This window comes from Barbus barbus, assembly GCF_936440315.1.
Source record: "Barbus barbus genome assembly, chromosome: 42".
NCBI lineage: Eukaryota > Metazoa > Chordata > Actinopteri > Cypriniformes > Cyprinidae > Barbus > Barbus barbus.
The window spans coordinates 26,959,305-26,987,062 of NC_136720.1; the positions used below are offsets into that span (position 1 = coordinate 26,959,305).

The 27,758-nt window shown below is 39.7% G+C and overlaps 2 protein-coding genes across 2 annotated transcripts; both read left to right on the forward strand.

Annotated features, from left to right (window-relative positions):
- Window positions 1-334: 334 nt before the first annotated feature.
- LOC306861900 (single-minded homolog 1-like) lies at window positions 335-25,960 on the forward strand (the record flags this gene model as incomplete). The annotated part of the gene is made up of 11 exons (XM_079404382.1): window positions 335-509; window positions 13,342-13,439; window positions 13,660-13,749; window positions 13,824-13,932; window positions 14,279-14,364; window positions 14,458-14,636; window positions 14,720-14,826; window positions 16,506-16,653; window positions 23,145-23,292; window positions 24,411-24,513; window positions 25,623-25,960. 11 exons carry the CDS (start codon window positions 335-337, stop codon window positions 25,958-25,960), a joined length of 1,581 nt encoding a protein of 526 aa, XP_079260508.1.
- LOC306861199 (sterile alpha motif domain-containing protein 3-like) lies at window positions 2,098-10,111 on the forward strand. The gene is made up of 6 exons (XM_079403338.1): window positions 2,098-2,148; window positions 3,237-3,273; window positions 5,986-6,944; window positions 7,045-7,203; window positions 7,297-7,389; window positions 8,943-10,111. The coding sequence occupies exons 3-6, from the start codon at window positions 6,000-6,002 to the stop codon at window positions 9,264-9,266; spliced, it is 1,521 nt and encodes a 506-aa protein (XP_079259464.1). The 5' UTR covers window positions 2,098-2,148; window positions 3,237-3,273; window positions 5,986-5,999; the 3' UTR covers window positions 9,267-10,111.
- Window positions 25,961-27,758: the final 1,798 nt, after the last annotated feature.

Below are 27,758 nucleotides of genomic sequence, written 5' to 3' on the forward strand. Positions count from 1 at the left end.
CCTGAACAAAAGGTGGTGAGTATAATTTAATGTTAATATGTTTTCGCGAGTTTCGCTGTGAAGTGATAATAAAAAATAAATACTATCATTTTTAATTATTATGACATAATTTTAGGACATATGTGTTAGTTTTGGCACAGTGCCACCTTCAGCTGTAGGCCACCGTGTCGTTATGTATATTATTGAGCAGGCTAATTATAAATGAATTGTTCAGAGCAGATTGATAAAGTTTGGCTGTGTTTTGATTGGCAGCGGCCTGCTCGGGTCAGATGTCGAGGATCTCTCGCTGGATTTATTGTGACTCCGAAGGGATTTGAGCTCGATTAACGGCGACATGAAGGAGAAATCAAAAACTGCGGCGAGGACTCGACGGGAGAAGGAGAACAGCGAGTTTTACGAGCTCGCCAAAATGTTGCCGTTACCGTCCGCCATCACGTCTCAACTGGACAAAGCGTCCATCATCCGACTGACCAGCAGCTATCTGAAGATGAGACTGGTGTTCCCTCAAGGTCAGCCTTTATTAACACTCTCTTGAAACTTCACCGGATCAACCGAAATACATTCATCAATACAAATCGTATAGAAAGCGAAACTTACAAAAAACGCCTTAAAGTGTAATATTAATATTTTTTATGATGGGTTTTAGGTTCAGAACACCGTGTTTAAGCCTATATTTGTGAGTTAAAAGGTTCGTCGGGGGAAGCAAATTCAAATTCATCATAGGATATGCAAAAATGCCATATAGCTATGAATTCCTCAAATTTGCATTCTAGTATTTTTATGCATTTAGATCTGTCAGATCATGCATTCACTGAGAAAAAAGGATTTATAGCCTATTACGGAATTATACATTTTCTGTCACACACATATAGACTTGTAATCAAATCTGTAAAGATGCTTTTAAACGATGTGCGCGAGCCGAAAAAGCGCTGTGCAAAAAAACACTGAACGCGACAGAACAATTATATTTCAAATTCATAGGCTATTTATTCACGATATCTTGATTATTTACAGGATGCTTTATTTGGCATTTCATACTGACGTGACTTTATAGCAAACAGTTAATAATTCTTCAGGTTGCAGGGGAATTATTGGGCATGGCGTGCATGGGGCAATGCCGTGTGTTTTAGATGTTATGAATAAAAATGCTGTCCTTTACACTTTTAAAAATAAAGCTTCTTTATTGGCATCGATGGTGAACAGCCTTGAACATCCATGGAACATTTCAAATGCAGAAAAAAAGGCTCTTTATAGTCAAAAAAGGTTTTTAAAATGTTCTTCAAAATGGCTCTTTTAGGAACGGTTCACTGAAAGCAAACCAACAATGCTTCTTCTATTGCAGAAGCTTTAGCCGTCATTTCTGACACCTCTATTGATTTTTTCTTTTGTTCACAACGAGCAAAAAAAAAGTGACATTTGACTCAGAATCACTTTGTGGAATCTATTTGAATCATTATTTTTTAAGAATGTGAGAATCGCTGGCTGTGAACATCAAGACCTAAAGAGATAGATAGATAGATAGATAGATAGATAGATAGATAGATGATAGATAGATAGATAGATAGATAGATAGATAGATGATAGATAGATAGATAGATAGATAGATAGATAGATAGATAGATAGATAGATAGATAAGGCAATGTTTTTGTGAGAGGGATTGAGTTGCTCTGAGGGTCACGCGCGTGACTGCGCACCCGCCGCGCTCATTACACCGGGAGCGCGCACCGCGAGCACGAGTCACTTAAGATCAGATGAATTTCTAATGGATGCAGAGTCTTTCTTCTTCTTCTTTGAACGCTGAACTGTCTGAGAAACATGCTTTTCATTAATTAAACGGTTTAATTAGAGCGATGCCGAAGAGAGTACACTGTAAAACCAAATAGTATTCCTTACTATAGAAATACTAGTATGTTTACTTGATTTTAACCAAAAAGTTGAGTTTACTTAAAATTTTAAATTATTGCTGAAATATTTGAACACGTAGCTCCCATAACTAATGTAATTTAAGTAAAATTACTCAAAATGTCTAAGGCGTGCTGTTACGCATGCGTAGTCGGGGATTATTTTTCCTTCGCGCCACCCCGCCCCCACCCAATGCAGATGGATTGAGGATTCAGAGTGAGAGGACCTACATCGGTGAATTTAAGGTAATCTCTTTTAATTTGAACCTAATTATCTGATATTTTTGTTAGCTAGTCTTAATAATCGTTAGTTTTTTCGTTATTGCATGCTTTTTGTGGACTTTATTAGCTCATATTAACAACTTTCAGTAGCTAACACGTCTTAAACACAGCTCGTTATTTGAAGCTATTTCTCTTCAAACTAGTTACTTTCCGCTCGATATCTGTAAGTATCAGCTGTCTGGTCGCCTATGAAGTACTATTAATTAATTAATTTGTACAGGAGTGTGCAGGTAATCTGAACTGATGATTGATCAAGATAATGCGTGACGTGACACAATTACATAATATGAAATTCAGTGACAATTTTATAAAACGTGTCAAATGGTGACCTCTTTTTTAATTTTGTGACTGTGACTGAATAGTTTTCATAAGATGTAAGCATAATTTATATGCTATCAAACGTGCTGGGCGCGCCACTTTCAAACTAGGCAGCACAAAGACATGGTTGCATTCACTCTAAAGAACGCGCAATCCAGTCAGATATCTGGCAGACATTTTGAAATCGGTTCTTTTTTTTGTACTTAGACACGGCGTGTTAAAAACACGGCTAGGAGTGTTGAACTCCACTCCAGTCAAACCTGTTGCCACGAAAATATGCGTGCTTATTATGGTGATTACGATAACGTTAATCTGTAGGCAGCAAATAAAACGGGCATGTTGAGGTGTTTTTTTTTAGTTGAGTTTGTAAGCCAGTACCCATCATTCCACGTCTGACAGGTATTAGTAACTTAAGAAGGCCATATATATTCTTGTTATACCATGTCACATTAAAATAAAAAGCATTACCTTATTGTCCTGATGTAAGAAAATTTACAGCTCCTTAAGTCAAACTGTTAAGAATTATTTTATTTGTTTCATTCTTTTTGGAAGTGTCTCCCTTAATTTAAAACACAGTAAACTTGTTGGGGGAAGAAAAAGTAGATAATTTTAGTTAGTTTTAAAATAACTAATATTGAATAGGTGTCTTACAATTAAACAAAACAGAAACACTGCATCTGTTTTTTTTAATTGACATTTGATTGATGGAATAACTTTTTTCATTTTCTTTCCAGAATTCCAATAGATGAGGAGCTGCTATGCAGTGGAAATGTAAGGTTTGCATTTACACATCAGAAAAGAGGGCACAACTTCTTAAGCACTACCGCATAAGCCATGGAACATATTCACGAGTTGTTCCAATACCATGTCTCCATACTGACTGTCCGTGTGCTTTTAAGTCATTTAATGCATTAAAAGTACATTTATCAAAAATCCATTCCCAACAAAGAACTGCAGGATCAAGTAGTTCTGGTCATGATTTAGTTTGTTACAAGTGCCATGTTTGTGACTTAATAGAGCCATGTAGCATGTCAGATTATTTTGCCCATTTGCGTACTCATTTGAGGAATAACGAGAGAGTTCAATGTCCTTTCAAAGACTGTTCATTTGAGACAAACATCTACTCCACGTTTAATGCACATAAAAGTAAGGCACACCAGCACCACTGCCATGAACATTTTAAATTGGGGATCATGTTAAGCACTCAACCTGGTCACACAGAAGATAATGCTCATCCGCTTGTTGACAGCTCTGGCAGTGAAGATGAATGTAATATGGCAGAGGAACATGGAAATTTGGATGACACAAAACAAAAACTGGAACACAATTTGGCATCACTTTTACTGAAAATGCAAACAATCTTGCATATTTCTGAAAGTGCTACACAAGAAATTATCCAACAGTTGAATCAGATTAATTTATTGTCTGAGCCACTGTTGTATAACACAATACGGCAAACTATTGGAAAGCACTATGGTGAGGTAGACGGCACAGTTGTAAAAGAGCTTGTCAGGGCAGTTACTGACAGCAATGTCCTGTTACACTGTACAAATGAAGGAGGTCCTCTTTCCACAACCAAGAGGAGAGCATCATACTTTGTAAGAGAATATCCAGTTGTTCTTCCTGTTGAGTACAAAATAGATAGAGATGAGCAATGTTATGTGTATATCCCAATTATTCAAATGTTGCAGAAATTGCTAAATAAACAGGAGGTTCTTGAAGAGGTGATGGCTTCAGGTGAGACATCAAGGGGATTCAGCAGTTACAAGGATGGTACACATTATAGGAATAATTCATTTTTTGCAGATGACTGTAGAATATCCCTTAATCTCTACATAGATGACTTTGAAGTGGCGAATCCACTTGGAACGTCACGAAAAAAACACAAAATGTGTGCCATCTACTGGGTTCTTGCGAACCTACCAGCAAAACACACATCATCTTTGCACACCATTCAGCTAGCTCTGCTGTGTAAAACAAATTTAGTTAAGCAACATGGCTACTCAAAAATACTCCACCCACTAATTGAAGACTTAAAATGTCTTGAAGAGCAGGGAGTATATGTTGAGCAGTTAGGATCATGTGTAAGGGGATCTGTTCTGCATGTCCTGGCAGATAATCTAGGTGCCCATTCATTGGCAGGCTTTCAGGAGAGCTTTAGAGTGAATCTCCCATGTAGATTTTGCATGGCCACAAGGGATGACATTCAAGACAAGGAAGTTAGGTCAGGCACTTTTGAAATGAGGACAAAAGAAAAACACCAACAGCATGTTCAAGATGTTCTACAGGACAGTACTTTGGTGGCACAGTATGGCGTGAAGAGTAGCTGTCCATTAAGTGACAATTTGAAACACTTCAGCACAATTGGTGGTTTCCCCCCAGACCTGTTGCACGATCTCTTGGAGGGTGTTGTTCCTGTAGAGATGGCATTGTGTTTGCAGGATTTAATTGGCAAACGTTACTTTTCCCTGGATACCTTAAATGGTGCCATCAAACAATTCCAGTACAAATTTTCAGACAGGACTGACCAGCCACAGCAAATTCCAAAATCGTACACAAGCAAAAAAACAATAGGGGGAAACGGCCATGAAAATTGGGCCCTCTTGAGGCTACTCCCACTCTTGATTGGCCATGAAGTGAGACAGAATGACCATACCTGGGAAATTCTAATGTTGTTGAAAGATATAGTTGAATTGGCTTTATCTAGCCACTTTTCTGATGACACTGTGGAGTTTTTGAACTGGAAGATCTCAGAACACAGAGCTTTGCTTCAAGAGGTGTTTCCAAACTTTGTGCTGCGTCCCAAACATCACTACTTGGAGCACTATCCTCAACTGATCAGAACGTATGGGCCATTGAGGAATCTATGGACAATCAGGTTTGAGGGGAAACATAAGTTTTTCAAGAAAGTGATCCGTGATGCACACAACTTCAAAAATGTCCCCCTAATGCTGGCCAAAAAGCATCAAATGGCAATTGCCTATCACATGGATGCCAGTTCTTTTTTCAAGCCAAGAGTACAAATGGACAGGGTCTGTAGTTCACTTACCACAGCCTTTCCTGAAAATGTTCAGGATTATTTAAAGCTGCAGAGTCCTAATTGTAGCACTGTGCTAGTTTCATCCAGTGTTTACATTAATGGGATTAAGTACTGCCCAGACATGGTGGTTTCAGTTGGATCTTGTTCAGGTTTGCCAGAATTCATGCGAATTGAGAGAATCTTGACAATCAACACTGATGTTATGTTCCTCTGCAAACCCCAGACTGCATGGTACACTGAGCATTTACGCTCTTATGAATTGTGCAGTTTACATTCACTGCAAGTTGTCCTGCCTTCTGAGCTAAATGACCCCTTCCCTTTGGCTGCTTATAATGTCCGAGGCCGGTGCTATGTCACATTGAAGTATTACATCTGCTGTTAAATGACATTGAATTGTATTATTTCTTGTCATTTTTACTTCTGCTCTTTTCTTTATGTTTCAGAATTTCACATAGCCATGTCGATGACACTTCGCGTTATTGTGCACGATACTAACATCCGAAAAGTAATCATTCCTGAAAAACCAGCTGATGTTGATTCTTTGAAACAAGCACTGAAAGAGAAGCTGCAGCTCACATACACCTTCAGTGTCCAATACGAAGACCCTGACTTTGGTAATGCGCTATGTAACGTCAGTGACATTAATGATTTGCCAGAGAGAGCAACACTGAAAATAATTCCTCTACACACATCTCCCTCCTCAAGTCAAGCTGACACTGTACTTCTCTCTGGATCTGATACATCAGAGCAGTTGTCTGCTGAACGACAATTTGAATGGCCAGAGGATTTTGAAATACCCAAATTCTCAGTTCATGTTGAGTACCGTCTCCGTCAGGGAAACCTTGCTTTTATGAAAGACGGCACAACTATTGATGTTGGAAGAGACATAAAGCACGACATACTGGAAGCACTTGCAGGGGCCATGTACACCTATAAGGCGTATCCCAGGGATGAAGATTTTGCACAAGTTGCCTCAGCTCTCATTAAAGCTCATCCCTGTTTGACTGAGCAGGGCTCACCAACAGGCTCAGCTGGGTGGAAGAACAGCCTAAAATTTAAGATGGCCAACTACAGAACAAAGTTGCGTAAATCGGGCTGTAGTGATGTTGCTGTTGCCGGAAAGAGAGGTGCAACAATGGGAGGTGCAAAGTCAGCCATCAAAAAACCCAGACGGTTTGAATTAAATTTCTTGCCAAACTTTCCGAACGGGGAAGGCGATGAAAGTCAAGAGAGTATAAGAAAAGACCTAGTAGAAGAATGTAAAAAGAGGCCCCCAAACATGAGCTTGATTGGGAAGAAGATGGACGGTACATTTGCCCTGAGGCGTAGAGAAATAGTCCACTCTGAACCTCCTGTCTGTGAGATCTTGGAAAAGTGGCCAGCACTTTTCATGGAGAGCCAGGTTTGTTTCCTTTCTCTTTAAATCCTTGTTTTTTTTTTTGTTTTTTTTTTTTTTTGTGAATTGTGTGTTTGAATGTTAACAACTCCATGTTTGTGCTTAGATCTTAGCAGAATTCAACCGCATATCAGGAAAAAATCTGACATCTGAGTTCTATGCTGCATTGGACACGCATTCTGCTCGCTTGATTGAAATATCCCAGAAAAAAGGAGGAAAGCAGGGAAAAAAACTGGATGAAATTTTGCAACAAGTTCATTCAACGGTATTTCTTTATGATGTCATCTTTGAATCATGATTTGCATATAATTGATATCTTTGACCTATAACTTGTCTATTTGTCTCTCCTTTTTCATAGTCATCCAATGTTACACATGTTCGCACTGCAGTGCTTCAGAGTCTTCCACTTCTTCTGGGGGATGACTCAGAGGAGTTTCTCAGGATGTGCTTTGTAAGTAATGTTATTGGTGTTTTGTTTTCTTAAAGGAGAAGTTCATTTCCAGAACAAAAAATTACAGATAATTTCTTCCCCACCTTGTCATCCAAGATGTTCATGTCTGTCTTTCTTTCTTCAGTCATAAACAAATAGTTTTTTGAGGGAAAACATTTCAGGAATTTTCTCTATATAGTGGAATTCAATGGTGCCTCTGAGTTTAAACTTATAAAATGAAGTTTAAATGCAGCTTCAAAGGGCTCTTAACAATCCCAACTGAGACAGAATATCTTATCTAACAAAAGGATTGATTATTTTCTAAAAAAATTGCTTATATATTTCTTAACTTGTCCAGCTCTGTGTGAACTGTGTATTCCGCTTCATGACAGTTAGGGTATGTCAGAAAAACTCCCATCTTATTTTCTTCTCCAACTTTAAAATCGTTCTACATTGGTGTTTTACCTTTGCACATTCACTTTGTAAACACTGGGTCGGTGCTCCTGTAGGGCGATTTTGAAGTTGGAGAAAATGAGATGGGAGTTTTTCGACATACCCTAACTGTCATGAAGCGGAATACACAGTTCACACAGAGCTGGACAAGATGAGAATTTGAGGTAAAAAAAAGTATATAAACTATTTTATAGATAAGACCATTCTTCCTCAGCTGGGATTGTTTAGAGCCCTTTGAAACTGCATTTAAACTGCATTTTGGAAGTTCAAACTCATGGGCACCATAGAAGTCCACTACATGGAGAGAAATCCTGAAATATTTTTTCCTTAAAACAATTTCTTTACGACTGAAGAAAGAAAAACATGAACATCTTGGATGTTGAAGGTGGAGTAAATTATCTGTAAATTTTTATTCTGGAAGTGAACTCCTTTAAGCCATTTTGTTCTATACTAAAACTTCTTGGTGGTTTGCAGTAAATACTGTATTAGTCTTTTCTGAAACAATTTTGATTTGTGACATTGATGATTTATCTCCATAACGAAAAGATAATGCTCTAAAATCTTAATGGTGGACCAAGCAGTATAAATACCATATTGTTAAAGTTCAATGTATTCCTAATTCAGTTGTATGAGGTTAATAATTCAGAACAATGTAAAAGTATAATGAAGTAGTCTACAGAACTTGTATATTCCAAGATGTCTAAATGCATGCAGTAGGTGCTGGTGAAAAGAAAACAGAATTTAAAAGAATAGTTCACCAAGTGGTTTAATATTTCTGAAACTATGTGTTTTGTTTTACAACTCTTAGACTATGAATCTTGTTATCTGTCTTTGTTGATCATAATGTTAACTTCAATATCCTCTTTGAGGTGCGTGTCCCAAAATCATTGTTAGATAACTGTGGTTGTTAATTGAACTCTATTGGTTGTAACTTTTCCACCATAGTTGCTTTTGGGAGACGCATCACCATCAGTATGAATCAAACACAAGGACAAGTAAATGTTTTTTTTTTGTTTGTTTGCTTTTTTACCTTTGCTCTTGATCTCCTGGTCAGTGCATGCTGCAGAACATTTGTTTGAATAAAGAAATTCACAATTCTCCTCTTTTCTTTTTCTACTTAGGATATAGATGTAGATGCTGACTTCAGCGAAGTAGATGTTGGCCTTCTCGCAGTTTTAACTGAAGACATGCCTGCCAAACGTCCAAACGCCCTCAGAATGGACGCAACATGGGCAATCATTCTGGAGGGAAGAATTGTTGTGGATGATGTCCCAAATTTTCCACATGCTGTATGTCTTCTCTTTGCTTTGATCTATGCTCTAAATTTGGATTACCCAAAGACAATGAGGAATACATTTGATTTTATTCAGCGGGTGTTTCTTTCTTTGGGAGGGAAGAATGTTAAACCCAAGCTCCAGACCCTGAAAAATCAGCTTTTAAGCTAAACTTCTCACTTTCTGCCTTGGATGCTTGCATTGCCATGTTTAAAGTGTTCAAGATGTTAGCATATTGGCATATTTAATTGCACTAATTTCAGGTAGCCAGTGCATGGTTCAAGTAAGTCGTTACAGTTACAGTCTTTGTTAGGTAGTTTAAAGCCTTTCCAAATGTTTGTATTTCAGGACTGTAAAGGCCCGTTTTATTTTTTTTTATTATTATTATTATTTTTTTGCTATGCTGCTACTGTTTGAAGTGCCTGTTCAGAAAATATGACAGCCCAATACTGTCTATTCAAGAAAGTGCTTAACAGAACACATATTTTGGAATAACATTTTTGTGATGTTCTTAAAGTTTTTTTGTAAAAAAACAAAACAAAACACAACCTGTTTTTCCCAAGAATAAATGGAGAATTTTAGACTTGTGTTAAGTGCAGTCCATACTTGTTCAACTAATAAAATTACGTTCACTTTACCTGAAAAAATTGTGGAAACCGATTGCATGTATTTTTTTCAGTCTATTAAAATGGCAGATTAAAGTCATGTTGAGATTAATAGCGTTGAATATGTTTGCAGAACACAATATAAAACTAAGTTAAGTTAATGAAATAAAGTAGTCTTACTATTAAATCCTAAGTAAGTTTAATAAATATTCTAGAGTATGTTAACTACGATTTATGTTAAACTAACTTCCTGTTTGTAATTTAATTTACTTAGGTTGTGTTTGTTTTCTTTACTTGCAGCTAATTATTAAGTTAACTTCAGTTTTCTTTTTAAGTTTGCTTTGCAAAAATAAGGCAATCGGTTTCCAAAGTTTTTCTAAGTAAGCTGAACTTATTAGGATTTACAGTGTATGAACGTGAAATATTGTAATGAAAGAAAATTGTTTTTTTTTAAGCAGAAATCAGTGTTCATCATATCAATGTTTACATGTTTCCAAACCCGTGGAGAATAAATGTTTGATTAGAGAAAGTCAGATAGGCTAGGCCTAAGAATATTAAAATTAAATAACCTTTTAACGACTCGTGTAAATAAAACATTTCAAATTTTCTGCTTTGTTCGAATATTATTTATTTTATTTAATGAAAACAATAATTGCTTTTTCACTTATTTTTTTATTTATTAGTCTATAATTTACTTTATGGAATATGCAAGAAAAAAACAAATCCAGTAAAATTATATCACTAATGATATTGCTATTATTTTTATGATAAGCCTAATGATAATTATTATTATTAATATTAGTAAAAATAATATACAGTAGGCTAATACATGTAATAATTATAGAAGGATTATTATAGTAGTTATTATTATAACTCATTGTAAATTTGATGCAAATAAAAAACAAAACAAAATAATTGTTTACATTTGGTCGGTTCAGTCGCCATATGAACCGAATCACCGCAATGTGCCAACAATTTCACTAATGGATCAATTCAGAACCCAGGCGGGAGTCCAGGTGTGTGTGTATGTGTGTGTGCGTGTGTGTGTGTGTGTGTGTGAGTGTGTGCGTGTGTGTGTGTGTGTGTGTTAGGCCTGTATGTGGGATATATAGCCTCCAGGGTCAGTTTGCCGTGAACATGTTTATTCATCTTATGACTTAAACAATGCCTTTCATTCGACTATTTCAAAGCAATGTAAGGAATTGTATTTTTAAGCCTTTTAGTGTGATGTAAATCTAGAATCGAGTGACTAATGTTATTAATGCGCGTGTGAAGCGTGTGTGTGTTCAGATCTCCGTCATTTACTTTCCTGAGCCGCTGTTTGTTCACGAGCTTAGATTCACTCACAACATCGATCTGATGACTCTCTCTCTCTCTCTCTCTCTCTCTCTCTCTCTCACACACACACACACACACGCTCTCTCTCTCTCTCTCACACACACACACACACACATACGCGCGCGCACACACACACTCACGCGCCCGCACGCTCGCTCACACACACACGTCAACACATGATAGATAAATATACTAAGCGAATGTTAAAATTATAATACTAATACAATTATAATAAATCCTTACAAATATACATACAAAATATACAATTATAGTTTCTAATAATAACAACAAAACAATGTATAATAATAATAATACTAATAATAGGCCTAATAATAATAATAACAGCAACAACCACAACAGTAATTATTATTATTATTTATTAAAGAGATATACATTTAATAAAAGTTTTGAAAACACATGTAAGCTGTGTATAATATAATGCAAAGTGCACAAACCACTAATTAGTCCACATTTGTCATTATGAATTAATTGTAAAGATGTTTCTAATAATAATAATATAAACAACAATTATATTTTTTATTATTGTTATAATTATTGTTTATTATTGTTATAATAATTATTATAATTGTTATTAATAATATTATAATTGTTTTATAAAAGATTCATATAGTTTATAAAAGGCTATTTTATAACAGATTATTATATTATATATTATATATAAGTGTTTGTGTGTGAAAATTGTATATAATATATAGAATAGTGCACAAGCCACTGAATAATCAAAATTAGTCATTATGAATTCAACATAAAAGTGTTCATTTGTAATAATAATATTAGTAATAATTATAATAATAATTTTTTTAATAATCTGTCTGCCTGTGTGTGTGTGTGTGTGTGTGTGTGTGTGTGTGTGTGTGTGTGTGTGTGTGTGTGTGTGTGTGTGTGTCTGCCTGTGTGTGTGTGTGTGTGTGTGTGTGTGTGTGTGTGTGTGTGTGTGTGAGTGTGTGTGTGTGTGTGTGTGTGTGTGTGTGTGTGTGTGTGTGTGTCTGCCTGTGTGTGTGTGTGTGTGTGTGTGTGTGTGTGTCTGCCTGTGTGTGTGTGTGTGTGTGTGTGTGTGTGTCTGCCTGTGTGTATGTGTGTGTGTGTGTGTGTGTGTGTGTGTGTGTGTGTGTGTGTGTGTGTCTGCCTGTGTGTGTGTGTGTGTGTGTGTGTGTGTGTGTGTGTGTGTGTCTGTGTCTGTGTCTGTGTGTGTGTGTGTGTGTGTGTGTGTGTGTGTGTCTGCCTGTGTGTGTGTGTGTGTGTGTGTGTGTGTGTCTGCCTGTGTGTGTGTGTCTGCCTGTGTGTGTGTGTGTGTGTGTGTGTGTGTGTGTGTGTGTGTGTGTGTGTGTGTGTGTGTGTGTCTGCCTGTGTGTGTGTGTGTGTGTGTGTGTGTGTGTGTGTGTCTGCCTGTGTGTGTGTGTCTGCCTGTGTGTGTGTGTGTGTGTGTGTGTGTGTGTGTCTGCCTGTGTGTGTGTGTGTGTGTGTGTGTGTGTGTGTGTGTCTGCCTGTGTGTGTGTGTGTGTGTGTGTGTGTGTGTGTGTGTGTGTGTGTGTGTGTGTGTGTGTGTGTGTGTGTGAGTGTGTGTGTGTGTGTGTGTGTGTGTGTGTGTGTGTGTGTGTGTGTGTGTGTGTGTGTGTGTCTGCCTGTGTGTGTGTGTGTGTGTGTGTGTGTGTGTGTGTGTGTGTGTCTGCCTGTGTGTGTGTGTGTGTCTGCCTGTGTGTATGTGTGTGTGTGTGTGTGTGTGTGTGTGTGTGTCTGCCTGTGTGTGTGTGTGTGTGTGTGTGTGTGTGTGTGTGTGTGTGTGTGTGTGTGTGTGTGTGTGTGTGTGTCTGTGTCTGTGTCTGTGTGTGTGTGTGTGTGTGTGTGTGTCTGCCTGTGTGTGAGAGAGTGTGTATGCGTGTGTGTGTGTGTGTGTGCGTGTGTGTCTGTGTCTGTGTCTGTGAGTGTGTGTGTCTGCCTGTGTGTCTGTGTGTGTGTGTGTGTGTGTGTGTGTCTGCCTGTGTGTGTGTGAGAGAGTGTGTATGCGTGTGTGTGTGTGTGTGTGTGCGTGTGTGTCTGTGTCTGTGTCTGTGAGTGTGTGTGTCTGCCTGTGTGTCTGTGTGTGTGTGTGTGTGTGTGTCTGCCTGTGTGTGTGTGAGAGAGTGTGTGTGTGAGTGTGTGTGTGTGTGTGTGTGTGTGTGTGTGTGTGTGTGTGTGTGTGTGTGAGTGTGTGTGTGTGTGAGTGAGTGTATGTGTGTGTGTGAGAGTGTGTGTGTGTGTGTAATATATGAATTCATGATAATGGTGTTTGTGTGTTCCTGTAGGTTTAGGGGAGGTTTGGGGTCGTAGCCGATCTTTAGAAAACACAAACCTTGAGCTCGGATCCCATTTACTGCAGGTAATAATCAGCAAGATGCTCCAGGTAATATGAAAACTTTATTATTATTATTATTATTATTTGCTTGTATTCATTCAGAAATATATCAGGAGATTCTGTGAGAAGTTAATGCTTCATTTCCATGCAAATGCATTAGACTGCAGTTTTTTATGCCATTTGAACATGATTAACGAAGCATCTTTGCAGATGTTCTTGGCGTTGGCTTGTTTCTGTCGTGATCTGTCTGATGTTCTCTGATCTCCAGACGCTAGATGGCTTTATATTCGTGGTGGCTGCTGACGGGAAGATCATGTACATCTCAGAGACGGCGTCGGTTCATCTGGGCCTTTCACAGGTGAAGAGCTGACTAACAGCTGCTGTTTTTCTGCTCGTGTTCCTCCGGTGCAATCACAGTGTGCTTTCACACAGGTAGAATTGACCGGAAACAGTATTTATGAGTACGTTCATCCGGCTGATCATGATGAGATGACTGCGGTTCTGACGCCTCAGCCCTCGTTCCACTCGCACCTCGTCCACGGTGAGATGCACAATCAACATCAGCACGTGCCATTTACAGAGAATGTAGGCTGAATATATGAATGAAATATACAATTATATAATTGGAGTATCTTGTTTACATAACACAATAATTATTTTAGTCATTCTGCTTCAAAAGTTCACTTTAATTCGGTGTGTTACTTGCCGGTTATTTATTTATTTATTTTTTATTTACTAGCAATTTCTGGGTAAAAATTATTTCAAAGCCAATTTTTTTTCAGTGTATAAAAAGAAAAACACCAGGTTAATGTGACAAAAATATGACTAAATTGGTATTAATATCATGCATATAAGCGTGACTGATGACTGCGATGTGAATTTTGCAGAGCATGAAGTGGAGCGCTCGTTCTTCTTGAGAATGAAGTGTGTTTTGGCCAAACGCAACGCCGGGCTGACAAGCGGAGGATATAAGGTACACACACACACACACACACACACACACACACACAGATAAACACCGTGTCAGCTGATGGACACTAATGGAGCGTGACCTTTGACCCCGCAGGTCATCCACTGCAGCGGCTATCTGAAGACGTCTGCGCTGGACGGCTGCTATCAGAACGTGGGTCTGGTGGCGGTGGGTCACACTTTACCACCCAGCGCCATCACCGAGATCAAGCTTCACAGCAACATGTTCATGTTCAGAGCCAGTCTAGACATGAAGCTCATCTTCCTCGACTCCAGGTGAGCGGCAGAGAGAGAGATAACGGAGACAGGACTGTTATGTATGTTACATTGATTCAGGGCTGTTCTGTGCCTCTTTTCAGGGTTTCAGCTCTGACAGGATATGAGCCACAGGACCTGATTGAGAAGACTCTGTATCATCACGTGCACACCTGTGACAGTTTTCACCTGCGCTGCGCTCATCACCTCCGTGAGTCCAAATCATATCAATATTCATCTTGAAGAGAGGAATCCAAAGTCCTGAATCTTTTAAATTCATACTGAAAACATGTAAAAGTAATGCAAAGTGTTTGTGCTGTTATTTATTTCTCATGTAAAGAAAAAAAACAAGAATAAATTGCATTACAAAACATATATATATAATATATAATATATATATATATATATATATATATATATATATATATAATGTGTATATATAAGCTTCAGGAGATTTTTGAGTTTTCTCAAATTGTTGTTTTTAGTTTATACCACAAAAAGTTGAGAAATCTCAAAAATCTCCTACAAAAACAAGTTGAGAAAACAAAAAAAATCTCCTGAAGCTGGTTACCTTAAAATGTTAAGTTTTCGCAACTTTAAATTTTTTACAGTGTATTAGGGATACAGTAAATGCAGGAAAAAACAAACAAATTAAAAACAGCCTAGAATATAAAATATAAGATAATCAAGAAAAAGCTAACCTTAAAAAAATGTGTTTTTTAAATAAAATTTTTAAGTATTCAGATTCTGCGTGTCTCTGATATAAGAAGGGAGTGCATTCCAAAATCTAGGAGCATAGGATGAAAAATCCGTGTAAACCAGCTTGTAAGGAGCACAAATGATGCTTGGGTGTATGTAAATTTAAAAGTGCAGATAAGTACTGAGGGGCCAGACCATGCAGTGCCTTATATGTGAATATTAGGATTTTAAAATCAACTCTGAATCTGACCGGAAGCCAGTGCAGAGACTTTAGAATTGCAGTAACGTCAGGATTCTTGCAGCAGAATTTTGCACACATTGCAATTTGTTGAGTGTAGTTTTAGAAACCCCAGAAAGAAGTGCATTACAGTAGTCAATTCGGGAAAATACGAAAGTATAAATAAGCCTTTCAGTCACAGATCGCTAAAAAAAGTAAGGGGTCTAAAACTGAACCCTGAGGAACACCTGTAGTGACAGAGCCAATCTCAGACTTAAAGCCACTCATACAGACAAACTGTCGACGATCAGAGAGATATGATCTAAACCAGGTTAAAACCGTCTCGGAAACACCAAAGGCAGTTTTAAGATGGTGAAGTAAGAGATTGTGATTGACAGCATCAAAAGCGTCACCAAGATCAAGAAGAAGAAGAATGGAGAGAGAACCAAAATCTGAGGCTACAGGAAAAATATTAATTATTATACATTTTTATATTAATTAATAATAATAAATTAATTAATAAAACAATTATTAATAATGTTTTTTTTTATATATTATATTAAAACAATTATATTAAATGTTTGTTTGTTTTTTTTCGCAAATATTAATGTTAAACAGTATTATTTGGATATACTGTATGTAGTTCATATATATAGATGTTAATTTCAATATTTGCTAACTCATAAATTAAAATTAAAAGCTGTATCTATTAATATTATTTAATGGATGTGAGCAATCAACATTTTTTTTTATTACTGTAAAAGTATTGAAGTACTGCAACACTTAATATATTAACAATATTTAACACACATGCACACACACACATATATATATATATATATATATATATATATATATATATATATATATATATTTTTTTTTTTTTTTTTTTTTTTTTTTACAAATGTTTTATATATTTAATATGAGTTCATTAGAATCTGTTTGATGTTTAACACGTGTCTCTGGCTCTGCAGTGCTGGTCAAAGGTCAGGTGACCACTAAATATTACCGCTTCCTGTCCAAACATGGAGGATGGGTTTGGGTGCAGAGTTATGCCACGATCGTTCACAACAGCCGCTCCTCTCGTCCACACTGCATCGTCAGCGTCAACTACGTCCTCACGTGAGTCACACCAACATTTCACTCTCAAACACAGGACAATCAGAGAAACACAGGTGCATGGACTGAATTAATTAACCAAGGGAGAAACTGGGAAACGGAGCACATGGGGAGGGAAAACACAACCAAAACAGTCCAAGGGCGTGACAACCCGGAGGGGAGCGGGCTGACAGAGTCCAGGGTGGTGATGAAGGAGGGAGGAGCCAGGGAGGAGGAAGGGCTGATGACTCCAGGGGGCATACCAATTGCGGCGGAGCAGGTGGCGAAGGAGCTTGAGGTGGAGACGGAGAGCCGATGAGCCAGGGCGATGGGGAGGAGATGTGCCAGTGACCAGGGGGAGACGGGGATCCAGATGGTCGCGGTAGAGCCGGAGCGACAGAGGACTGAGGAGGAGCCGAAGGGATGGAGGAGCCTGACGGAGCCGGAGGGATGGAGCGACGAGGCGCAGCTGGAGGAGTGGAGTTCTGAGGCGCAGGATGGTCGACGACATACCAAGGCGGAGCCGGAGGGATGAGGGAGCCAGGAGCGGGTGGGTGGGAGAGCAGGCATTTGTGAGCCTCTGGGCTTTCAGGCCTGAACTCAGGAACGGAAATAGGAATAGGAGCCCTCTCTGGGTTTGACTCTGGAACGGGAGCCCACTCTGGGTTTGACTCTGGAACAGGAGCCCTCTCTGGATTTGACTCTGGAACGGGAGCCCTCTCTGGGCTTAACTCTGGAACGGGAGCCCACTCTGGGCTTAACTCTGGAACGGGAGCCCACTCTGGGCTTAACTCTCGAACGGGAGCCCACTCTGGGCTTAACTCTGGAACGGGAGCCCACTCTGGGCTTAACTCTCGAACGGGAGCCCACTCTGGGCTTGACTCTCGAACGGGAGCCCACTCTGGGTTTGACTCTGGAACGGGAGCCCACTCTGGGCTCGACTCCGCGCAGTAGGGAGATGGTGGACTGGGCACTGGGTCTGGCCGTGTTCCGGATTGGTGATAAACGCTCTCCAGACACCGAATAATTGCTTCCCTGCAGCATAGTCCGGTGGTGTCTGGGAGGTTGACGGGGCGGTAGTAATTCGCTCCGATCCAGAACAGTGAGTTCAGTGCAGGGTTGTCGAATGCCGTTAAAACGGCGAGCTGGCTGAACTCAACCGCATACTCCAAAAGGGAGAGGTCTTTGCGGGCGAGGGCGGTGAACTTGATGGCGAGGGAATCCATAGAACGACGGAAACAAAAAACACTGGATGAAAAATGGAAAACAAATGGAGGGAGAAATTGTTTTGGGTCGGGTCTTCTGTCAGGAACTGTGCTGAGAGGAATGATGGAGACGTGGAATAAACGAAAACAGTCTTTAAAATAATCCAAACAAGGGGTAACTCACACAGGAAACGGCTGGAGGCACACGAACATGACGAAGTAGACCCGAGAGAGACACATGGAATGGACTCGGGCTTATAAACACAGGACAATCAGAGAAACACAGGTGCATCGACTGAATTAATTAACCAAGGGAGAAACTGGGACACGGAGCACATGGGGAGAGAAAACACAACCAAAACAGTCCTGGGGCGTGACACATACTGTGTGTATATATATATATATATATATATATTTTTTTTTTTTTTATTTATTTATTTTTTTCAATATATATTTGAACACACTACTGTTTAAAATTTTGGGCTTGGTAAGCTTTTTTAATGATTTTGTCTCTTCTGCTCACTGCTTAAAATAAATACAATTTAAAAAATTAAATAAATACAATAAAAACAGTAGGTAGGTAACATACAATAAATATATTTACAATTTAAAATTGCTGTTTGTTATTTAAATCTATTTTTAAATAACATTTATACCCTTGATGCAAAGCTGAATTTTTCAGACGAATCAAATACTGTTATGTTTTTTTTTAAATTTCCTTTACGTCTTTGGTTTACAGTGCTGAGTCAAACTTAGGTCATCTGAAACACAATAAATGTTGACCTCACCGCTGTCAGGAATGATGAAGAACCTGCGTCTCGTAACACAAGCGTGTCAGGTGTATTTTTTTTTTATATGATAAGAGCAGAATGAAGGCTGTTTGCTGTCTGTCTCGGTGAGTTCAGAAGTTCAGACACGGGTCAGATGAGACAAACACTAAACCACAGCTGTGAAATCAGACATCAGACACATTTCACAAGCTTTGCTTTGTGTTACAGGACTCTGGTTTAAGAGCGGTGATCGCTGGAAGGACCGTAACTGATTAACCCTCCTGTCACTTTAAGAAAACACCTCACACATTCACAGGCCACGTCTGACCCGCTGAAACAGTCATAACTTCATATTTGTCTGCTAAAACCATACTGTATCTGATCAGTAACTTGAGCGAGTGTGCAAACTTCCCCCAAAAAAGTATTCCTAAAAGTGTATGAGAAAGAGCCTAAATGTACTTTACAGAAGTCATTTGAGACAAATCTAACTAATATATGTAAAAAAAAACAAAAAACAAATAGTGCTGTCAAACGATTAATCGCGATTAATCGCATCCAAAATAAAAGTTTTTTGTTCACATAATATGTATGTGTACTGTTTATATTTATTATGTATATATAAATGCACACACATGCATGTATATATTTAAGAAAAATATGTTATGTTTATATATTAAATATATTATTTATAATATTATTATATAATATTATTTTATATATATATATTGCGTTATTTTTTCGTTATTAACTTAATGCAGCCCTAATATATATATATATATATATATATATATATATATATGTATATGCATATATATATATGTATATGCATATACATATATATATATATATATCATGTGTATTTTGATAATCCTAATCCACATGCCGGGTTAATTTCTTGCACTAAAAATTATGCATTTTTTTTAATTTTTAAATGTAATTTAGGATTTTTAAACAGATCTGGACGCGAAAGGTGTTTAAAGGTGTTAAAAATTATTTTTTATAAATGAATATCATATGCAAATGTTTTTTACTCCTCCTTGAACTGCCACCTTAACGTGGTGGAGGGGTTTGAGTACCCGAATGAACCTAGGAGCTATGTTGTCCGGGGCTATATGCCCCTGGTAGGGTCTCCCAAGGCAAACAGGTCCTAGGCGACGGGTCAGACTAAGAGCGGTTCAAAAACCCCTTATGATGAACAAATATCAGAGGACCGTGACGTCGCCCGGTATGGCGCAGCCGGGGCCCCACCCTGGAGCCAGGCCCGGGGTTGGGGCTCGTATGCGAGCGCCTGGTGGCCGGGCCTCCCCCCATGGGGTCCGGCCGGGCTCAGCCCGAAGGAGTGACGTGGGGCCACCTTCCCGTGGGCTCACCACCTACAGGAGGGACCGTAAGGGGCCGGTGCAAAGAGGATTGGGCAGCAGTCGAAGGCGGGGGCCTCGACGACCCGATCCCTGGACACAGAAGCTAGCTCTAGGGACGTGGAATGTCACCTCGCTGGCGGGGAAGGAGCCTGAGATTGTGCGTGAGGTTGAGAGGTTCAGACTAGAGATAGCCGGGATCACCTCTACGCACGGCTTGGGCTCTGGAACCACACTCCTCGAGAGAGGATGGACTCTTCACCACTCTGGAGTTGCCCATGGTGAGAGGCGGCGGGCTGGTGTGGGTTTGCTTATAGCCCCCCAGCTCAGCCGCCATGTGTTGGAGTTCACCCCGGTGAACGAGAGGGTCGTTTCCCTGCGCCTACGGGTAGGGGATAGGTCTCTCACTGTCGTGTGTGCCTACGGGCCGAACGGCAGTGCAGAGTACCCGGCCTTCTTGGGGTCTCTGAGAGGGGTGCTGGAAAGTGCTCCAACCAGGGACTCCGTCGTTCTACTGGGGGACTTCAATGCCCACGTGGGTAGCGACAGTGACACCTGGAGGGGCGTGATTGGGAGGAACGGCCCCCCTGATCTGAACCCGAGTGGTGTTCAGTTATTGGACTTCTGTGCTAGTTACAGTTTGTCCATAACGAACACCATGTTCAAGCATAAGGGTGTCCATCAGTGCACGTGGCACCGGGACACCCTAGGCCGTAGGTCGATGATCGACTTTGTGGTCGTTTCATCTGACCTGCGGCCGTATGTCTTGGACACTCGGGTAAAGAGAGGGGCGGAGCTGTCAACTGATCACCACCTGGTGGTGAGTTGGATCCGATGGCGGGGGAGGAAGCTGGACAGACTCGGCAGACCCAAGCGTACAGTGAGGGTCTGCTGGGAACGTTTGGCCGAGTCTCCTGTCAGAGAGATCTTCAACTCCCACCTCCGGCGGAGCTTCGACCGGATCCCGAGGGAGGCTGGAGATATTGAGTCCGAGTGGACCATGTTCTCCACCTCCATTGTCGAAGCGGCCGCTCGGAGCTGTGGCCGTAAGGTCTCCGGTGCCTGTCGAGGCGGCAATCCCCGAACCAGGTGGTGGACACCGGAAGTAAGGGATGCCGTCAAGCTGAAGAAGGAGTCCTATCGGGCCTGGCTGGCTTGTGGGACTCCTGAGGCAGCTGACGGGTACCGACAGGCCAAGCGAACTGCAGCCCGGGTGGTTGTGGAGGCAAAAACTCGGGCCTGGGAGGAGTTCGGTGAGGCCATGGAGAAGGACTATCGGCTGGCCTCGAAGAGATTCTGGCAAACCGTCCGGCGCCTCAGGAGAGGGAAGCAGTGCCCTACCAACGCTGTTTACAGTAGAGGTGGGGAGCTGCTGACCTCGACTGGGGATATCGTTGGGCGGTGGAAGGAATACTTCGAGGATCTCCTCAATCCCGCCGTCACGTCTTCCATTGAGGAAGCAGAGGCTGGGGGCTCAGAGGTGGACTCGTCCATCACCCAAGCTGAAGTCACCGAGGTAGTCAAGAAACTCCTCGGTGGCAGGGCACCGGGGGTGGATGAGATCCGCCCTGAGTACCTCAAGTCTCTGGATGTTGTGGGGCTGTCTTGGCTGACACGCCTCTGCAGCATCGCGTGGCAGTCGGGGACAGTGCCTCTGGGGTGGCAGACCGGGGTGGTGGTCCCTCTTTTTAAGAAGGGGGACCGGAGGGTGTGTTCCAACTACAGGGGGATCACACTTCTCAGCCTCCCTGGGAAAGTCTATGCCAGGGTACTGGAGAGGAGAATACGGCCGATAGTAGAACCTCGGATTCAGGAGGAACAGTGTGGTTTTCGTCCGGGCCGTGGAACACTGGACCAGCTCTATACCCTCTACAGGGTGCTGGAGGGTTCATGGGAGTTTGCCCAACCAGTCCACATGTGTTTTGTGGATTTGGAGAAGGCATTCGACTGTGTCCCTCGCGGCGGCCTGTGGAGGGTGCTCCGGGAGTATGGGGTCCGGGGTCCTTTACTAAGGGCTGTCCGGTCCCTGTATGACCGAAGCAGGAGCTTGGTTCGCATTGCCGGCAGTAAGTCAGACTTGTTCCCGGTGCATGTTGGACTCCGGCAGGGCTGCCATTTGTCGCCGGTTCTGTTCATGAGTTTTATGGACAGAATTTCTAGGCGCAGCCAGGGGCCGGAGGGTGTCAGGTTTGGTGACCACACGATTTCATCTCTGCTTTTTGCAGATGACGTTGTCGTGTTGGCTTCATCAAGCCAGGACCTTCAGCAGGCATTGGGACGGTTTGCAGCCGAGTGTGAAGTGGCTGGGATGAGAATCAGCACCTCCAAATCCGAGGCCATGGTCCTCAGTCGGAAAAGGGTGGTTTGCCCACTTCAGGTTGGTGGAGAGTTCCTGCCTCAAGTGGAGGAGTTTAAGTATCTTGGGGTTTTGTTCACGAGTGAGGGAAGGATGGAACGGGAGATTGACAGACGGATCGGTGCATCTTCTGCAGTAATGCGGTCGATGTACCGGTCTGTCGTGGTGAAGAAAGAGCTGAGCCGCAAGGCGAAGCTCTCGATTTACCGGTCAATCTACGTTCCTACTCTCACCTATGGTCATGAGCTTTGGGTCATGACCGAAAGGACAAGATCCCGGATACAGGCGGCTGAAATGAGCTTTCTCCGCAGGGTGGCTGGGCGATCCCTTAGAGATAGGGTGAGAAGCTCGGTCACTCGGGAGGAGCTCAGAGTAGAGCCGCTGCTCCTTCACATTGAGAGGGGTCAGCTGAGGTGGCTCGGGCATCTGTTCCGGATGCCTCCTGGACGCCTTCCTGGGAAGGTGTTCCGGGCGCGTCCCACTGGGAGGAGACCCCGGGGAAGACCTAGGACACGCTGGAGAGACTATGTCTCCCGGCTGGCCTGGGAACGCCTCGGTGTCCCCCCTGAAGAGCTGGAGGAAGTGTCTAGGGAGAGGGAAGTCTGGGCATCTCTGCTTAGACTGCTGCCCCCCCGACCCGGCCCCGGATAAGCGGAAGAAGATGGATGGATGGATGGAAATGTTTTTTATCGTATTAAAATCTACAGGTTTTTTTATCATTTTTTATGTACCGTGTAAAAATGAGCCGAATGCGTCATGAGGGTGAACTCCAGCAGTGAATGTGATGCTCATACAGCATATTTACTGTAATAATGCGTGTGTTTAGGGACACGGAGTATAAAGGCCTGGCGCTGTCTCTGGAGCAGCTGAAGCCCAGCAAACCTGCGTTCCCTTACGCAAACCATCAGGAGCCGCAGGACAAAACCCCAGCGTCCAGCAGCAGCAGGAAGATCCTGGTTTCTCCGTACTCTCAGGTATCAATAAAAATAAATCAATAAAATTATTATTATCACACTCACCTTCACGCTCAGCCACAGACGCTCTCAAATCCCTTCTGCACTTTAAAAATGCATAATGTATAAAATACATATTTTAGATAGTTAAATATATTCATTTTTAGTCACAATTTTCACTCACCATATTATCATCACTGGTTCATTTGTATGTAAGTATTTATTTATTTATTTATACACACTATTGTTTGAATTTTGCTCACCAAGGCTGCATTTATTTGCTTAAAAATACAGTAAAAACATTAACATTATGAAAAATTATTATTACAGTTCAAAATAACTGTTCTATTGTAGTATATTTTAAGTTCATATTAACTAATGTACTTAATGCCTTTATTGTTACTTTTGATCAAATTTGTCCTTGCTGAATATGTGTCCTTGTTTTTGTTAATATTTTAAATTAGATATTCATTTGATATTTTCTGCTTTCATGTTAATTTTTGTTAATGTCACAGTAATTTTGTTGTGTTTTTGTCTTCTTCTTTTTTTCTTTTTTTCTTGTTGTTTTTAAATAAATATTTATTACATTTTATTTCAGTTTCAGGGTTTTTTGTTTTGTTTTTTTTAGTTAGTTTTTAAGTTCAACTAAATGAAATGAGTATTGTTGCCTTGGAAACTAACTGAAATAAAATAAGTTTGTTTTTATGTTATTACTATTAATATTATTATTATTTTTTAAGTTACATTAAGTTAAACTAAATGAAAATGAGAAATTAGGAAAAAAAATGAGAAAAAAGTTTCTTATTTTTTTAATGCACATTTACAATATTTCCAATTTCATGATGAGTGACACCGAAGGACACTTTTAATGTTTCTAAAAAGCTACAACAATTTCAATAAATTGCTTAATTTTTTAAAGACAATATGTGTGATTCTGGAGTAATGATTCTGAAAATAAATCATTCTTAGAGAGAATATTACAGTAAAATTACACATGATTTCCACTTTCAGTGTCCCTGGATAATGAATGTTTTCACCTTTAATTTTTAAGATCAACTTAAGAGAAAAAAATAAATAGATATTTTTCTTGAGTGTATTTTCGAAGGTTTCTCTCTTGATTTCTTGTTCTGTTTTTTTAGCAGTTTTCGTTCTTCCAGCCCGAGCGCTCAGATTCTGACCACGACAGCCAATGGGACGGCAGCCCTCTGACAGACTCCGCCTCCCCACAGCGACTGGACACGTGTGCTCAAACACACACACACACACACGCTTCACACACACATGATCAGAGCGTCAGCGGGAGAGAGGGATGGTGGGATGCCCCTCGAGCTCCGCTGACTAAAGTAACTCAACACAACCATCATACTCACGGTGAGTCACATGACCTTCAGAAATCATTCTCTCAAGAAACATTCTGATTATTATCAATGTTGAACACAGTTGTACTTCTGTGGAAACTGTGATATACAACCCTTAACAAATTTGGAATTATTTAGATGCGTTAATGTTTGTGAAAGAAGTCTCTTCTGCTCATCAAGGCTGCATTTATTTGATCAAAAATACAGTATAAAATTTGAAATATTATTATAGTCTAAACCAGCTGTTTTCTATGTGAATATGTGTTAAACTGTAATGTATTTCTGTGATCTGCAGCTGTATTTCCAGCATCATTACTGCAGTCTTCAGTGTCACATGATCTTCAGAAATTATTATAATATACTGATTTTTGTTTGTTTTATTACTATTTTGAACCAGTTTTAATTTTTTTATTTTCCATAATTATTTAAGTCTAATAAACTAGTTTAAATACTAATTTTAAACATTTCTAAAATAATATTAAATAATATATTAATTAATTTGTGAGTTTATATACATAATGTTTATTTTATTTCAAGATCAAAAGAAGAGCATTTATTTGAAATATAAATCTTTTGTATCATTATAAATTCCTTTACTGGCACTTTTGATCAATTTAATGCGTCCTTGAATAAAACTTACTGTATTTACTTCAATATATTCTCATTCCTCTCGTTTATCAAAACAGCTTACTTTGATCTGAAAAATGAAAGTGTTTAAATAGTTTTGTGGCGGATGTCATTTAGGCCAGTTGTTAATTACTAGATCAAATACATGTGTTCATATTTATATTTTTCAAAAGTACCATTCTTTTATTCACAACTTTAATTATAAACAATTACTGAACGCACCTTTAAAATCTGACTTGATAATAGACTAAACATAACATCTTTATATACGCACAGAAACACAGAAGTTCATAATCGCTCCTCAGGGAGCTTCAGCATGCAGATATTCACAAAAAACGTCACGATTTCATGAAATGTCTTTGGCAGCTCATTGGGAGGACGGATCTCCAGGCTCCTCAGGCGATTCGGGAGACAGTTGCCATGAAATCCTGGCGTTTCACGCGAGGGAGTCCCAGAGCCGGGTGGCGCAGGAGCAGATTAAAGTGGAGGACGGCTGCATGAGCGATTACTTCTCCTCTGTTTGCCGAGGGCCGTCTCGTCTCGTCCTGCACCGAGACGACAGAGACGGGAGTCCAGCCTCGCTGTCCGGTCTGAGCAGTCCCGGCTCGGACAGACTGTCCCATTACGACGTGAACGCACACATGCACTTTCAGAGCAGCACCGCGCACAACGGCACATCGGTCATCATCAGCAACCGCAGCTGACCGCAAAACACCCACTGCTGCTTTACCAGCCCGGAAAAATCATGCAAACACGGAAAAATCTGACCCTGGACCACAAAACCAGTCATAAGGGTCAATTTGTTGAAATTAAGATTTATGCATCAAGCTGAATAAATACGCTTTCCATGTATGTATGGTTTGTTAGGATAGGACAATATTTGAAAATCTGGAATCTGAGGGAGCAAAAAAATCGAAATATTGAGAAAATCACCTTTAAAGTTGTTCAAATGAAGTTCTTAGCAATGCATATTACTAATCAAAAATGAAGTTTTGATATATTTACAGTAGGAAATTTACAAAATATCTTCATGGAACATGATCTTAATATTCTAATGATTTTTGGCATAAAAGAGAAATGTATAATTTTGATCCATACAATGTATTGTTGGCTATTGCTACAGATATACCTGTGCTACTCATGACTGCTTTTGTGCTCCAGGGTCAGATATGACAGCGTTCTCGTGTTGCTGTTTATACAAGCACTAGTATCAAGAACACGTGTCGGTCAGATCACAACCTTAAAAAGGAAGAAATTATATTTTGCATGAAGAAAATAATTTGTTTGCACTGCGGCATTATTTAAGAACCCTTACTTTGATGCAATTTCAGTATGTACAGCATCGGCTGTAATGCTTTTAATTTGTTTATTTTATTTTATTTTTTATATATGATTTACAGTAGAAGAAAAATGAAGAATGCATGAAGAAAACTGACTTTTTTTTGTTTTCGCTGTGGCATTATTATCATATCAGTTCACCCCGCTATCATTATTCCAAACCCTATTTACAGATTTACAGAATGTAGTTGTATTGCCTTTAATTTGGTAATTGAAATAAAATCCATTATTTACATAGAATAAAAAGATCTTGAAAAAGGTCAATTGAAGAATGCATGAAAAGAATAAAGTTTTTTGTTTGCACCGTGGCAATATTTTTATGTCACTTCACCCCAGTTCTTTTTACTTTAATGCAAAAACAACTATATTTTGCTGGGTTTACATCATAATTACATTGGTTGTGCTGCCTTTAATTTGTTGGTTTTAATTTAAAATTTAATATCTATTACAGTGTTTTAAAAAGAATAATGAGAGCTGCAAAAAAACAATGCATGAAGAAAATTGTTTTATGTTTGCCCCGAGTCAGTATTTTAATGTAAATTATTTTCACCCTAAATATCTTTGTTTTAATGCAAAATCAATTAGATTTTGTAGTATTTGCAGATTGCAGTTGCATTGGTTGTGCTGACTTTAATTTGTTGATTTTAATAAAAAAAAATCTATTATATACAGTACTCTAAAAAAATTAATATGAGCTAAAAAAAATTAATGCATGAAGAAAATTAGGTTTGCATTAGTGCACAGCATTATTTTCATGTAAATTCAACCCAATTCTCATTGTTTTGATTCAAAAATCAAATATATTTTGCGTTATTTGCAGATCAGAGTTGCATTGATTTTATCAAATACATCTATTATTTACAGTAAAATACAACAAATGATAACTGCAAAAATCAAAATGCGGAATGCATGTTGAAAATATTTTTTTTGTTTGCACTTTGACATAGTTTTCATTCAATTCACTCCAAATCTCATTATTCTGATGCAAAATCAATTATATTTTGCGCTGTTGACAGATCATAGTTGCATTGGTTGTACTGACTTTGTTGATTTCAATCTAAAAAAGTCTAAAGAGAATATCCAGGTGTATCACAGTAATGACAAATTGATTGTTATAAAATAAGCAGCTTCATTTTCTTTGTGCAGAATATAATTTCTTGCAAT

Bases quoted from the DNA above. Each gene is read 5' to 3' on its own strand.
- LOC306861199 (XM_079403338.1), top strand. From the start codon at position 6,000: ATGTCGATGACACTTCGCGTTATTGTGCACGATACTAACATCCGAAAA. The intron at 6,945-7,044 runs GTTTGTTTCCTT...GTTTGTGCTTAG, and splicing joins CACTTTTCATGGAGAGCCAG to ATCTTAGCAGAATTCAACCG. The intron at 7,204-7,296 runs GTATTTCTTTAT...CCTTTTTCATAG, and splicing joins TGCAACAAGTTCATTCAACG to TCATCCAATGTTACACATGT.